The sequence below is a fragment of the Triturus cristatus genome, chromosome 1_2, assembly GCF_964204655.1.
Source record: "Triturus cristatus chromosome 1_2, aTriCri1.1, whole genome shotgun sequence".
Classification (NCBI taxonomy): Eukaryota; Metazoa; Chordata; class Amphibia; order Caudata; family Salamandridae; genus Triturus; species Triturus cristatus.
This window is the reverse complement of record NC_140580.1, coordinates 86,875,543-86,891,689: the sequence shown is the minus strand read 5'-3', so window position 1 is coordinate 86,891,689 and position 16,147 is coordinate 86,875,543. Positions and strand designations below refer to the sequence as shown.

The 16,147-nt window shown below is 45.6% G+C and overlaps 1 protein-coding gene across 11 annotated transcripts in view; it reads left to right on the top strand.

Moving 5' to 3' along the window:
- Nucleotides 1–16,147, top strand: part of PLEKHA1 (pleckstrin homology domain containing A1) — a 420,928-nt gene that overhangs the window by 366,220 nt on the left and 38,561 nt on the right. For 6 of the 11 annotated variants that reach the window (XM_085602450.1, XM_085602524.1, XM_085602461.1 and 3 more), the window contains one exon: nt 9,417–9,521. The exons of 3 other annotated variants lie outside the window; for them this stretch is intronic. In XM_085602450.1, coding sequence (XP_085458576.1) covers nt 9,417–9,521 — 105 coding nt within the window. The remainder of the gene's footprint in view (nt 1–9,416; nt 9,522–16,147) is intronic. 2 more of the 11 variants (XM_085602505.1, XM_085602540.1) reach the window with 1 other exon arrangement.

Here is a 16,147-nt window from a genome sequence, read left to right as displayed (position 1 = left end):
TGGAAACGCTCCACCCCCAGAAAGAGTCAAAGCTTCTCGATGCTTCAGGGAAAAGGGTAGCCTCCCAGACAGCTAACGTCTGGCGAATATCTAATACACAAGCGTTGCTAGCCAGATATGATCGTGCGCATTGGGATGAAATGAAACACCTCATCCAGTTTCTACCCCAAGAACATAAATCTAAAGCGCAAGACCTGGTACGTGAATGACAGTTAATTTCAAACAACCAAATGAGGTGCTCCGTAGATGCTGCTGACACATCTGCCAGAGCGATAAACACTAGTGTCCTTTTAAGAAGACACGCCTGACTACACATATCAGGGTTCAAACCTGAGGTTCAGGCCTCCATATTGAACACACCTTTTGATAAAGAACACCTTTTTGGGCCAGTGGTAGATTCCTCACTTGAGATGATGAAAAAAGATACTGAAGTGGCTAAATCTAAGGAAGCTCTTCAATCTACACAAGGCCGTTGTTCCTTTCGGCGCTCTTTCTATTGGGCAGGGTTCAAAAATACTTCCTCGGAAACTGCATCCACCTATAAGGGCAATAACCAACCCTTAGGCTCGAAAAATTACTTCAGAGGGGGTTACAGAGGGAACAACAGCAAATGCAGAGGTAGAGGTTCTAACACACGCCCCTCCCCCTCCAATGCAAAGCAGTGACTTGCCCATAGTTGCCCCGACCACTTAACACATTTCGGGGGAAGACTGTCACAATTCCTACCAAAGTGGCAGTCAATAACAACAGACAAGTGGGTTCCACAAATTATCCATTCTGGTTACTGCCTGGAGTTCATCAACACTCCTCCAAACATTCCCCCAAAGTCACACAAACGTTCACCGGATCACCTACACCTCCTCAAACAAGAGGTACAATCCCTACTACTAAAAGGAGCTATAGAGCCCGTACCACCACAACATCAAGGGTCGGGCATGTATTCCTTTTGCTTCCTAATTCCAAAAAAGGACTGCTCTCTCAGACCAATATTAGATCTCCGAGAACTACATTTTTACATACAGTCAGACCATTTCCACATGGTAACACTTCAGCGGGTACTACCTCTTCTGCAAAAGGGCTACTTTCTGTCTAGTCTAGACTTAAAAGATGCCTACATTCATATTCCAATCCACCTGGCCCACCGCAAATTTCTCAGGTTTGTGGTAGCAGGTCATGGTCTCGGTACTAAGTGTCTGGCGGTAGTAGCTGCTCATTTGAGAAGGCAAACCATCCATGTCTTCCCATACCAGGACGATTGACTCATCAAAGTCGGCACCTATCAACAATGCCGCAAGCATACCTCCGTAACCATTCAGTTACTTCACCAACTGGGGTTTACAGTCAATGTGTTAAAATCACATCTTCAGCCAGCCAAAACTCAGAACTACCTAAGAGCCACTTTAGAAACGCAAAGGGCTCTGGCGTTTCCCAACACAACCAGAATTCAAAACAATGAGGCGTTAATTCTCCAGTTTCAAGCCAATAAGTCACTTCCAGCTCGAGTTTTTATGCAGCTGTTGGGAATGATAGTGTCTTGCATCATAATCGTTCCCCATGCCAGGCTTCACATGCGTCCACTTCAAGAATGCTTAGCCAGTCAGTGGAACCAGTCACATGGTCTATTAACCAATCTAGTGTTGATAAGCGGCTGTACTCATCGCTCTCTGCAGTGGTGGAACACACACAATTTGTCAAAAGGACGGCCGTTCATAGACCCGGTTCCACAGACAGTATTAACAGCGGATGCGTCCCTAACAGGCTGGGGAGCTCATCTTCAACAACACACAGTGCAAGGTCTGTGGAGCCACCAGCAAAGGTTGCTCCATATCAATCATTTAGAGCTGATGGCAATCTTTCTAGCTCTCAAAACCTTTCAAAATCACATATCTGGCAAAGCTGTCTTGGTGCGAACTGACAACCTGACAGCTTTACATACAGAAACAGGGGGGGACACACTCTCTCCAACTATCCCACTTAGCCCAAGACATCTGGAGGTGGGCTATTCACCACAATATCTATCTCCTAGCGGAACACCTCCCAGGAGTCAACAACCAGATTACAGACCTTCTCAGCAGGCAGAGGTATCAAATACACGAATGTGAACTTCTCCCTCAAGTTCTCCGCCCATACTTCAAAGCTTGGGGAGTCCCTCACATAGATCTGTTTGCAACACCCCAAAACGCAAAATGCCAAAGCTTCGCCTCCAGGTATCCACACCCGTTATCCAAAGGCAATGCTCTATGGATGAACTGGTCAGGGATATTTACTTACGCTTTTCTGCCACTCCCACTCATTCCTTTAGTGGTTCGGAAACTCAGGCAAACATCTCTCACACTAATCCTAGTAGCTCCAACATGGGCACGTCAATCCTGGTTCACAACCCTGTTGGAACTCTCTCTGGTACCGCATCAAAAATTACATGTAACTCCCAGTCTCCTCACACAGAGCCATGAAGAAATCAAACACCCGGATACCAAACAAGTGAACCTCGCGATCTGGCTCCTGAAGTCCTAGTGTTTGGTTATCTGAACCTTCCACCAGACTGTATGAACATTATTAAGGAGGCCAGAAGGCCTACCACAAGAGCCTTCTACGCAGCCAAATGGAAGCGATTTGTTATCTATTGCAATAACAATAACATCAACCCTCTTGATGCTTCCATACAAAACATTATCTGCTACCTGTTACATTTACAGCAGTCATCATTGGCCTATACATCCATCAAACTGCATCTCGCTGCAATTGCAGCCTATCTTCAAAATAGGCAACATTCATCGCTCTTTAGAGTGCCTGTAATCAAAGTTAATGTTAATGTTAATGGGTGACTTGTATAGCGCACGGCTACTCCGAGGAGTGTCCCGGCGCTTTCTGACCCATTACTGAAAAAAGAGAAAAGACAACAGAAACATAACAGAATTACTGATTAAAAAGCCAGGTTTTCAAGGCCTTTCTAAAGGCAAACAGGTTGGGAATGCGACGGAGATCAACAGGAAGGGAGTTCCATAGTTTGGGGGCGAGATATTTAAAGGAACGTCCACCTATTCTGACTTTCCTAATGGGAGGCACCATTGCCAGGCCAAGATTTTCCGACCGGAGAGATCTGGTGGGTTTGTAGAAGAAAAGCCGTTTCTGAATGTAGGAGGCCCCCACCAAATGGAGTGCCTTATGGGCCAGTGTAAGAGCTTTGAATGTGATTCGCTTCTTGATCGGAAGCCAGTGAAGGGAGGAAAGCAACTCAGATGATCTGGCTTGCCGGGGTAGGCCGAAGATGGCTCTTGCCGCAGAATTATGTACAACCTGGAGTTTATGCAAGAGATAGTCCGGCAAACCCAGGTAGAGGACATTTGAATAATCAAGCCTGGAACAGATCAGAGCTTGTACTGTCAGCTTCCTGTGGGCTAAAGGGAGCAAAGGAAGGAATTTACGCATCATTTTAAGCAGACCAAAACAGGTACCCGTGAGACCTGTGATCTGTGTTTTCAGAGCCAGGGTGTTATCGATTTTGACCCCAAGGTTTTTAGCAACCAAAGAGGAAGAGGAAGGGGGGGACATGCAAACCGGCCACCATTCCTGCCAGGACGGTTCTGCCTGACAGCCGAAGAAGAGCACCTCGGATTTATCAGGGTTGCACTTGAGGCTGCACCGCTGAAACCAGTTGAAGACAGCCCCAAGGCAACCACGGATGCTCTCCCCGTCAAACTCCATGTCCTTCTTGCAGGTGAAGAGGAGCTGGGTGTCGTCAGCTTATGATATGATCTGGGCACCCATCGACTCCGCCAGTATCGCCAGTGGAGTCATGAAGATGTTAAAAAGGGTCGGGCTCAGCACCGACCCTTGTGGGACTCCAACATTCATAGGCGGCACCTCGGCGGAGTACGGGGGGGCCCAGACCACTTTTCGACGACCCGCTAGGTAAGATCTCAGCCAGCTCAACACCGTCCCTCTGAGACCGATCTCGTGAAGTCTTCTCAAGAGGGCCTCATGCGGGACGGTGTCGAAGGCCGCCGACAGATCCAACATCACCAGCATTGCTCTTCCACCTGAGTCGAGAACTTCCTTAATGGCTTCATTAACTTCCAAAAGAGCGGTCTCCGTGCTCAAGTTGGAGCGGAAGCCAGATTGGGTAGAGTGGAGTAACCCATGGTCTTCAAGGAAGGAAGAAAGCACAGAGTGGACGTGCTTCTCGACGATCTTAGCCAGGCTGGGCAGGAGAGAAATGGGCCTATAGTTAGCGTGTATCTCTGGGTCAAGGCCTGGTTTTTTAAGAAGGGGAACGACCATTGCCTTCTTCCAGGCTGGCGGAACAATGCCGCTGGATAAAGATAGGTTCAGAATAGGAGAAATTAAAGAATTCAGAATCTTGGCAGTCCTGGCTAAAAAGCTCGCCGGGCACGGATCGAGCGGAGAGCCAGATTTAATCCTGAGTAAAAGATCCAGAGAATTAGATTCCAATAAAGGAGGAAACTCCGATAGAATAGGGCAGGAATCAGGAGGTAAAGTCATCAGAATGGAGTCATGCAATGAAGCACTTGGGGCAGCTGGTGGAAAAGATTGTTGAATCAATTTGATTTTCGTATTAAAGAAAATGGCCAGCTCCTTTACCCAAGATTCGGAAAACTTATGCTGGACTATGCTGGATTTAGGAGAGATAAACTCTTTAACAGTGGTAAAAATTTCTTTACTGGAATTTGAAGCAGACTCAATTCTATTTGCAAAATAGTTCTTTTTGGCCTCAAGAATGTCAGAGTGGTAAGATTTAATAGATAGTTTATAGGCAGACTTAGCTTCTTGGTCATATTGCTTCCGCCAGAGTCTTTCGGCTAACTTACAGTTACGCCGTGCCAGAGCAAGTGACTTAGAGAACCAAGGAGCCGAACTGCGCTTGACAGATGAAGAGGGGGTAGAAAGAGGAGCAAGATCATCAAGCCTTTCAACTAACCATTCCTGGAAAGTTTCAAGGTCCCTCTCCAGATGGCATTTATGGAAGGAGTGAAGGAGTGAAAAGAGTCATACCACCAAGACTTCCACCTGCCCCAGTGTGGAATCTTTATAGTCCTCACAAGGTTAATGTGCCCACCATTTGAACCCATGCACAAATGTGAACTACTGTTCCTCACTTGGATAACAGCTTTCCTCATTGCAATCACTTCATTGAGGATAGTGGGTGAACTTCAGGCACTAAACATAGCAGAACCTTTTTTTCCAGCTACACAAAGATAAAGTGGTTCTTCGTACCATTCCCAAATTCCTACCTAAGGTAATATCTGCATTTCACATAAATCAGTTGGTTGAATTACCTGTTTTCTTTCCTCAACCTGACTCCGTTGCAGAACGAGCTCTACACACCTTAGATGTTAGATGAGCACTGTTGTATTACACCGAAAGAACAAAATCTTTTTGTAAGACCAAACAACTCTTTGTCGCCTTTGCACTACCTCACAAGGGCAATCCTATATCCAAATCGGGTATTGCTAGGTGGATCGTTAAATGTATTCAGATTTGCCATGCAAAAGCCAAAAGGACTCTAACGGGTCGCCCCTAGAGCACATTCCACTCGTAAACTATGGGCTACTATGGCTTTCTTAGGGAACATCCCTATTACTGACATCTGCAAAGCTGCAACATGGTCCACACCACACACATTCACCAAGCACTATTGCGTAGATGTGTTAGCCAGACAACAAGCTAATGTGGGGCAAGCAGTACTTAAAACACTGTTTTAGACAACTCCATCAGTTACAGGATAGCCACCGCTTAGGGGAGACTGCTGAGTCTATGCATAAGCATGTGATCTATAGCTCACATACCTCCAACAGAAAATACTAATTACCCAGTATGCATCTGTTCCTGGCATGTATAGCTGTAGAATCTCATGCACCCACCCACTTCCCGGGTACCTGTAGCTGCTGTAGTTCTCTTGTTACTATTCATACATACACATGGACATCTCTATTCTTTACTACTACTCCATTCTATCACCCTCTGCGGGAAAACAATCTGAAAATTGAGTTGATGACCATGCGCACTATCACCGAAAGGAGGAGTCACCTACCTCGTGACTAGGAAAACTTCTTCGAAGAAAAACAAAGTGCAAATGTCCAGGCCCAACACTAGATGGCGATCTATGCATAAGCATTAGATTCTACAGCTCTACATGCCAAGAACAGATGCATACTGGGTAATTAGCATTTTCCTTAATTAATTATGGAATGTTCCCGAAGATACGTGGGATTTTTTTTTTTTTTTTAAAGTAAACTTTTGTTTTCAATAATCAAATATGATTTGCTAAAAAAGAAAATCATCACTAGAGATTACCTAAGAAAGGTGGTCAAACATGCCAGGAACCAGGCATTGTGCTGACAGAGAAACACTTGAATGCAAGAACAAACAAGTCAGGGTTGCATAATTTGTGTAAGCACTTTTCCCTGCCTAGCAACATGATTTATATGATTATTCTCAAACAGTGGACATACTACAGACAGTGACACCATAATGACCACACTTCAGATAGAATGTGAAGTATCATGTAGTTAGATCACACACAGCGCAAAGAGTACCTCAATCCATTACTATGGCTTGGGGCTTGCCACCAGTCATGGGGCATCACAGATGTGGAAAATGCAAAGTATGCAAAATCTCTTCCAATAAAAAAACATTCCGGCACAAAGAACACACACATACCATGAATGTATTTTCCAAAAGCAACATCATGAACGTAACCCATCACTTGAAATGCCTCTGCTCGCTGACCTGTGTTGGTCACGCATCACAAATGGTAAGACAGAGGACTTGCTAGAATCACAGCAGAATACACTGTGCAGCACCTATTGCACACCTCCTGAGCGATATAGATCACACAACTTGTTTTGAAAAACATAATGGATGTAATATGTAACCCTCCTTGTAGATATTGCTCCCCTGATTATTATTTCAAGCACATGTTTCTGACGCATGTGTGGGTCACCCAATAGTATTCTATTTGCTCTTTTTAATCTGTTTAGTAAATCCTCTATATTTCAGTATGCCTCTGCTCATCTGGTGAATAATCCTTTTTGCTTCAGCCCTCTCCAGTTTGACTTTGCCATTCTTGAACAGTAACTTCATCACTGCCAGTCTTAACTTTTCTCCAGCACTACTCCTTTATTAAATATTTCCCTGGGTAAATCTCCCACCACCTAGTACGCGGTTCCCACTACTGCCCAAAAAATATATTTTTTTCTTTGACATGCTGCCACTTTGCCCTTCTAATATGAGAAAGTTTTTGTGCCACCCTGTGTCCCGATAATTCTCTAGTTGCATTGTGACTGATTCACACCTCTGCAAAAGAATACTCCTTTCATCCATATGATTTTCAGTCAATTGGTTTGTGTGTTTTTGGACTGCTTGCTGCTTGCATCTGATGTATTATGTAACTGTATGCACAACTACAGTAATCTACCAGGTGATCTAGGATTTGCTCACATCACTTTTACATTTTTTATGATTTCTCTCCAGTTGGGTACTCGCGTCCATACGTGATTTACGCTCCCTCTTTTTCACAAGCCATGTTGAGAGACAACAGGACGGACTTCTCAATCACCATTTTCTTTGTTTTAAGACATTTAATCCGGCAAACTCCTAACCTGTTTATTTTTTTGGCCTGAGGAACCCCATGGACAGTTATCCAGCTACACGGGTTGAAGCGTCAGCAATAAGTACCCCAGTTGACTGAATACACATGGATATCTCTATGTTCAAATTATATTCCATTTTGACCCTTTTTGACACAATCCCCATTCACCATTTTCACTCACTATGCTCACCTTTGTGCACTAAGTTGTTAGCAGCATTTGTCCACTTATATTGTAATTTCTCACAACATTCATAATCATGAGATGATGAATGTGTAGTATGCATACCACTCATGGTGGTGTTAACTGCTATACAAATTATGCTATTGTATGAGGATAAGAGAAAATATGAATTCAAATACATTCTTTCAGTTGATGTGTCCTTTGGTCCTCTAAAAGCAAGGCTTGAAAGAAAGTCCAATGTATTGATTTTCTTTCCCCGTATGTTAGATACAATGTACCCTGTAATCCAATTGAAAAAATACAGTTTGAATGACTTCCTGGAAATCATTGTTCTGAATTTTTATACCGTATTCCGGGGTTTCCATTTGGAATAAGAATTGGCCCTGTCCATTTTATGCATTTTAACTGTAAATCAACTGATGTAAAAGACATCTGTTTATAGAATTAATCTGATTTTTTTCAAGTTGTCAGCTGGTTGCCTGTGGCTCTGTTTTAGCACGTCTGTCTCTACAAAAGTATGACCGATTGTATGGGTTACAACGGACTCGTGATTTGAATGTCACATTCACGGCTAAACAATGGTTTGCTGTTGGATGCATGGTAATGTGTTTTCGATGGTAAACACAATTGTAACGCCTAATGAACGCAATGAGAAAGTCCCCAGGTTGAATGTCTGGTCATCTTTAATTTGCTTTATTGCTGTGAGATGATCCCCTGAGGAAAAATTAAGGTGGGAAATAAGTTCATGATCAAAATTCTAGATTGAATGTTTTATTTTTATTTTATAAAGCGTCATTTATAGTTCCTGAATCATAGAAAACAAGCTTGAAGTTGAGTCTACAATCAAGTTAGTTCTACAGTTTTGATTCAGTTGCTTTCATGGACTTCCTGCCATGTTTTCCTGTCTTGCCAATTGCTGGAGAATGTGGGTGGAGCTTTGGGATCTGTTTGAAATATAGTGGATTGGCAGTTTCCATAGGCCCTTAGGACTATTTCCCAAAAAGCTCTTGCACTAGGCGCAGAGGATCTTCAATTCAGTTACATTCTTTGATTGACTAGGAGCAAGTGCCGGCTTTTTAGGGTTTTCGGTGCAAGTGTTCATGTAGTTTTTTTTAATCTTCTGAGCACTGTGCTGCAGGACCACTAATTTCTCCTCTTTGCTATCAAAAGGTTGCACTAAAATGAGCTGCTCAACGAAGGACTTTTGGATTAGGCGATCATTTTTCATTCGGCTACTTGTAGAAAAAGTGGCCAGATAAAAACACACCCAAAACAACAAAGCTCCTTCTTTTTGACTTGCAGAAAAGAGATATTACTCCATCAGTCCAGAAGGTTTACTGATTCCCAATCTCGTAGACTGTCTCATTCAAATTCCTATACCCTGGCTTCAAAGCTCATCAAGGTTTGCGTTCTCTTCATGTCATATGTCTCTTTTTTCTTATTTATTCTTTAAATTCCCTGTCTACCATTTTGTGTTCCTTTTCCTCTTTGTTTATTTCTCCTTTCACCAAAGTGTTGCTTCCTTTTTTTTTGTTATCCTTCCATTTGCCTGTCTTCCATTTCATTTCCGACTATGTCTTTATCCTATTTTTGTCCTCTCCTCCATTTCTCCCCTCCCCACAGGTGTCTTTAATTGAACTCCACTGTGTCCTTCCAGATGCGGCAGGCCAGAAGGCTGTCAAACCCTTGCATTCAGCGCTACACAGCCAGAACAGGAGAGTGCAGCACGTACGTGGTCATATTGCCTCTTGAACCGAGGCTCCTGTCTCTACATATGCACTGCCCACCCCTGCGCCAACACACCCCATAACTATCAGCATCAAGCACTAACACATTCATTCACACTATAACTCCACGGCCGTCACAACATACTAACCCATTACCCACTTCACTGCAGCCTTCCTGCTCTTTTCCCAGGCACCTCTCACATGCTTGCTGAGACAACATGAGAATGAAGTTAAATGTTTTAATGATCTTTAATGGACTGTACCAGCTGGGAATTTGTGTTGGAAGGACCTGTGGCGTATCACCTCCTGACAGAACATGTGAAACTGGACCCCTGTGACCTAGTCCCATTTGTTTGAGTCTGCTTCAGTGTGCAATAGCCCTGACTTCTGTGTTGGCGGTAAAATGATATTCGAGGCATGTATGGCTGTAGATACACATGCTGTGCATACTCCTGCCATTTAGTGTTGCACCTTAGTGAGTGCAAGTTTTTTATTTTCTTCGAAGAAACCTTTCGAGTCACTAGGTACAGTGACTCCTTGTCTTGCTAGTAATGCGCATGCCCATCAACTCCATTGTTGGATTGTTCTTTTTCAGCCGTCTGGTTCGTATTTGGGTGTGTGCTGCTGTGCTTCAGTTCGATACCCTTGCAGTGCTCGTTGTTGGTCTAGATGGGTTCCTTCCCTCTGCCTGCTTTGTTCTCGATCATGTCTTTCTTCTTTCTCTGTCTCGGGTCGACGATTGTGACTTCTCGCGAACGGCTTTTGGGTCACCTCAGTCCCTTGTGGGGCCTCACTCTTTCAGGCCTACCCCGTCTCTCGACCGTGTTTCTCCACCATGCCTCTACTATGATGGATCAGACGCAATTCTGATACTGACCTCGCTACCACCTGAAGTACTCTTGGACTGATCTCCATCAGGTCTGTAATTTGTGTCTTTCATAGAGCACAACGAGGTTGCCTGCGACGCCTGCTGCTCCTTCCGCTCCTAAAATACCCTTCCCGACCATCGGGTCCGCCATCTTAAGATGTTGCATAGGAGCAGAGATGACACCCTGGACATCTTTGGCACCGAAGACATCCAGGGGGAACACCAGCCACAATCTTTGGCAGCAGACCTGTAGGCTTTCTTCCCCATCAACAGCTCTGGCTCCGACCTGGCGATCGAGGCTATTCCACCAGCTAAGTCAGCCTTGAGTATGGTACACCCTCCCTCTCAACACCGCTCGCAAGCTGAGCCGCCTTATTCAAAGGGTCATCCAGCCCCTCTAGAGCACCAGACACAGACCGCCTGGCCACCACTGCCTTTTAGCCATGGTCTGCACCAACCACCACCTGGCGCCAAAAAAAACATAGGGGCCACCTGCTTCGGCACCAACCTCTCCCACCTCGGTGCTGACCCTACCATCAGGATCAACACCATTGGGATTGAATTGAAATCAAAACTGGCCTCGGAGCCAAAGCTCTCTGCACTGACCAACAAGACTGACCTCGGCTCAGGTGCTATCAAACCAATCCTCCCTAAACTTCAAGAGGAGATCGATGCTCGACAGAGACATTTGGTCATTCATCCCCACACAGGCTGGATTTTCATCTGCCCTATGTCAGCTGTCCTTCGAAGAAGACCTGGACATGCCAGCTCAACTTAAACAGCGCAAGAATGCAGACAAGTCTTTCATACAACCATCACCTCACCCTGCTCCACAGTGCTCACCTTCCCCCACCTGATTCTCCAGGGGACCCCCTTTCATTTACATCTGGGTATCACCTCACTCTGGAATGCGGAGCACTCCACCACAGGGAGACCCCTGGGACTCCTATGATGTAGACCCATGGGGGAAAGCAGACTCCGACTTGCACCCTTCCCCTCCACGAATATATTGGTAGGGCCGCCTCTTTCCGTAAGGTGGATCTCCACACAACATCTAGAGGAGGACTTTCTATTTTGAGGTCCTCTCCTTCCCCCACGTTCCACCCAATACCTCCACATGCTCGGGGGTGTGCTGCGCCATACCCTTGATATTTTTAAAGACCCCATCTGCGCTAGGTTCATTACACCCGTGGTGGGAGAGAAATACAGGGCCTCCCCTACTGACCCCATTTACATTCGTATCCACCTCCTACATGACTCCCTGGTTGCCACTACACCCATAAGAGGGCCAACTTACATTCTACTGATGATACCCCTCCTGCAGGTAAAGAGCGCATATGTGCATACGTGCTGCAGGTAAAAGGTTGGCAGTGTAATTGGCCAACCATTGGCATATTGCTAATTCCCGTGGGCTGCTCTCCAGGTTTAACAACGCCCACTGGGATGAGATGGAGCAGCTGCTCTGTCATTTCCCAGAAGAGTACAGGCAAAGTGGTTATGAGATTGTCTCTGAGGAAAAACAGATCTGTAACACCACTATCCACTGCACATTAGAAGCCACCGAAACTGCTGCATGAGGGGTAAGTCCAGTGTCCTCTTGCACAAGCATGCCTGGCTCCGTATCTGTGGCTTCAAGTCAGTAGTCCATCAAAACCTGCTCATCCTGCAATTTGACGGCCATCATCTTTTTGGGCCTCAGTTTGACCAGATGCTAGAAAAAATGTAAAAAGATAGAGACTGCAAAGGCTATGGGCGCCCTCCAAACACTTGCTCCTCGTGGCTCCTTTTGTCTCACGCACTACTGTGGAGGCTCTAATACCACCTTTAGGTCTCTCAAAATCTACTCCCTATGGCGAGACAGATTCTATCAGGTCGAGCTATTTTTAGGACCTACTGATCCGTTCTGGTGAGTGAACTTAAACTGGAAAGGAACAGGTGTTCTGTTAATTCATAAAGTGAATGATCAATAAAGATGCCTTTAAATCTTATTTTTATTGTGACACATTTGCTGCCTGTTACAGGACAGAGGTCAAATGTCAGTTTCTTGTTACTAATGGCAGCTTATCTTATCATGGAAAATGGTGTATAATTTTCTTTCACTTACCACAGTTAGAGGTTTTTGTCAAGTGAGCTGTCTGACAATCATTGTGAAATAAAAGGCTGTAAGATGTCAGTTTTTTTCAAACACAACAATTAAATATCTTGTAAATGAATAGTACAAATATTTCAAAATCTATCAGGAATTACGGAAGCACATTTTCTTGTAATTCTGAAGTGTGATGAAAGAAAAAAATACTTAAATGGGAGCAAAAAAAATCAGAACACTTTATTTGTTGATGTACAAATAACAAATATTCGCAGTAACTCCATTTCCAAACAGTATATTTTGTACACTATGTAGTTCTATCAGTAAAACCGCATGTCATTGAGAAATTCTGGGCCATTTCAATGAAAAATCTGCTGATTGCAAATGACAGTGCGCTACAACTTCATGTTGTAGTGTAGTTATGTATTTATTAAGTGATAGATTTTCAACATGATTTGAGAAATATTCCTGCCACTGGCCCTGATAAAAAAAACTGTTAATGAACTAAGAGGCAAGTAAGGAATCAAGTGTATCATATATGTGGCTATATTTGTATTATATATGGAGAAAAAGTTAAGTCTATTAAATCAAACAAAAGTCTTATGTACAGCAGACAGGGGAGTGGGGGTGGGCGGCTCCACATTGCTCCGTATGACGTTGGCTCTCGACATGGTGTCAATGGAGCCATATAAGTCCCCTCCTGCGCACTGACTTCTGTTTTTTTGTTCACGCTGCAAGCGGATCCGAAGTAGCGTATCTCTAGCTGTTTTTGGCCTTCTGTGACAAGCTTTTCTCATCTGAACCAGTGTGCTAAATTCCGGTGCTTGCGAAATGTCGGTAACGGAACCACAATCTATCTGTATGTGCTGCTTGGGCGAGCACCACGACGCTGACTAGTGTGATGCAGTGGTTGAAGCTGAAGGCTCTGCGGGAGCGGCGCATGAAACTTCTGACGTTGCGGACCTCCAGATCCTCGCAGCGTTGGTGATCCTCCCGATCCAGGGGTCGTTCCCCTGAGCACCACTCTTTTTCCGTGGTCAACGGCAGCAATCACAGTTCTGCCTACCTCTCATGGTAAGCGATGTCGTAAGAGATTGAAGTCCCTGGCTTCTGTGGCTCCTTAGACTCGCGGGTTGGATTGTGGAGAGTCTTCTGCTTCCGCTCCAGCGTCACTACGGCGCCTCCCACCTTTTCTTGGAACCGGGGCGACCAGGAACCAGATGCAGTAGTACTACAAGGCTCTCCATCTGGTCTTTGGGCCCTCGTCTCCCTCTGGAGCACCTGCGGGCCCCAAGCAGGTCATTGGTGCAGTAACTATGTCATCGCCAATGGGTTCGCTCTCGGGGCAGTTCCAGTCTTGGACACAGAAGCGTTGGCGCACGGTTCTTCTGGACCTCCACTAGTGTCGCTTGTCGACTCCAGCATGACGTCGTTTGCCCGCTGTTGCCTATTTCCACAGCGCTGGAAGATTCTGAGCTGGAGTCAGTGCATGACACGGCTGTAGACTTCGTAGGGTTGGTTTCCCCTCGGCTCCTTGCTTCTGTGCCGACGTCAACCGACGCCGTTCACCCTTCCCAGGCAGACGTCGGCACGGCACCCGGTTGGCACCGGATATGGAACCGTTTTTGGCGCAGATGGTTTCTGTGGAGGTTTCACAGGACCAGTTTGGGGAAGGATTTGAGGGGATAGCCCCCCTGGAGCATCCAAAGCCTGTGGCTCCAACTATGTTGGATTGCTGAGCTGGGTGAAGCAAGCCGGCTAAATTCATCCTCTGCTTTCTCTCTTTTATCACCTCCTGGCCTCGCCTTGGAAGCCAGTTCTTCTTTGGCAGAAGTTTTGTGGTTGATGTCTTACAGCTCACTCTACCTACAGTGGAAAAGGCTACGGACCTTCTTATTGAGGTCCTTCATCCCGACCAGTGGAGGGTTGAACCAGTACTTCCCTTTTGTGAGGCACTGTCTGATATTTTTATTGGGGGCAAGGGCAAAACTTGAGTCCGGTGTACCAGTGGATAGTGCTATTGCCTACAAATACCACCCTGCCCTAGGGGACCCAATCTGCCTTATTCGACAGCCGACCCACCACAGCTTCATGGTCCAGGCCATATACGCCGTCCCCTGAGATAGAGAACCTTCCTCATTTCCCCCTTGACAAAGAGTACAGGAAGGCTAAATTCTTGTGGGAAATGTTTTTTTCCTCCTCTAGTGCAGCATTACGCTCCACCAACGTGATTTGCGTCATAAGACGTTTTCTTCATGCCTTGTGGGACTCCTTGCACAGCTTTTACCTTTGTTGTCAGAGGCTAACAAGGACCAGTTGACCCAGTGGATTTTCGATGGTCACCAGGAGGTCAAACTGCTCATGAATTGTGGAATGGACTCCACCGATTCCATTGGTCGAGCCATGGCGTTGGCTGTGGCATTGTGCCGACATGCCTGGCCTTATGCATCTGGATTTTCAGAAGCAGCCCAAACAGCCTTGCTTGACATGCCATTTGATAGGGTTCATGTTTTTAGAGCCCAAGCACATGTGGCCTTACGTAGGTTTCGGGCTAGTCGGGGAGGGCCAGACCCTTAGCTTTCCCCCTTCCCATTTTTCCCCTTGTTATTGAAACACGGTTTATGCATTTTGTGGCGTTGGTTTCTAGATCAGTATCCTTTCCTGGTCTCTGGTGCTGCTGGCTAGCCTCCTGTCTTGAGACCCTGCAGACGGTCTTACTCTACTGGCCGGTGGGGTTCTTTGGATGCAACTGTTATGTGAATCCCTTATCATGCGATTCCCTTTAGCATTATGTGATATGTGTGATATTGGCCAGTCAGGCTTATTGCCCTTTCATCTGTTCCTTTTTGCCCCACCCCACCCCTTCCCCCCCCCCCCCCCCCCCCTGTCTATTGTTGGTACTTGGGGCGTTGTTGGTGTGCCTTGAGCGTTGCCATATATTTTCCGTCTGCGCCATGCATTACCTGTATAGCTGTATTGCTAAGGCAGTGTCCAGCTTTTCATATGTCCATTTATGCCTTGGATATGTTTTTTTATGCGGGTCTTTCGGCCGTGCTGAGTCCACCCTTCCGCTTAAAAAAAAAAAAGAAGAAAAAACACACTGAATGGAAAGGGAGAGCGGGACACAGAATGAAGCGTTCTCCATGTTAGAACAACTCCTTCGTTTGATATCTGCCTTTTTTTTCTTCGGCCTTATCCTGCTTGGGTTAAGGGGGTTGTGTCTGGTGGCCCTTCTTCTATTTCTCTTATCAGGGCAGGAGCCTCGTGTTCTTTCGTAACCTTTGTTGGTGTACTAGGGGTTCACATACGGTGGTTAATTTTGCCCCCCATTTTCCCAAGACTCGGTTTTTCCTTGACGGGATTGCCTGATCCTCTTCTTTGGGCTTGGAGCTGTAGCTCATAGGCAGTGTCCGGTGCTATTTATGTATCTCTTCCACACTTAGCAGTGGAGACTTAATTAATCTAGTTGTGCTTGGACTGATTCCATTCGCACTTTTTCTTCATATCTTAGTTTAGTCTTTCCACTTAGTGGTTTACTTTAGCTCCTCTAGTGGCCACGTTCTTTCACCTAAAATGGATGCCATCCTCTGGGTAGTCGTTCTGGTGGTTCGGTCCTCTATTGTTCACATTGCAGATTCCTCTGCCTCTTCTAGTGGTCACATACCCACGTTCC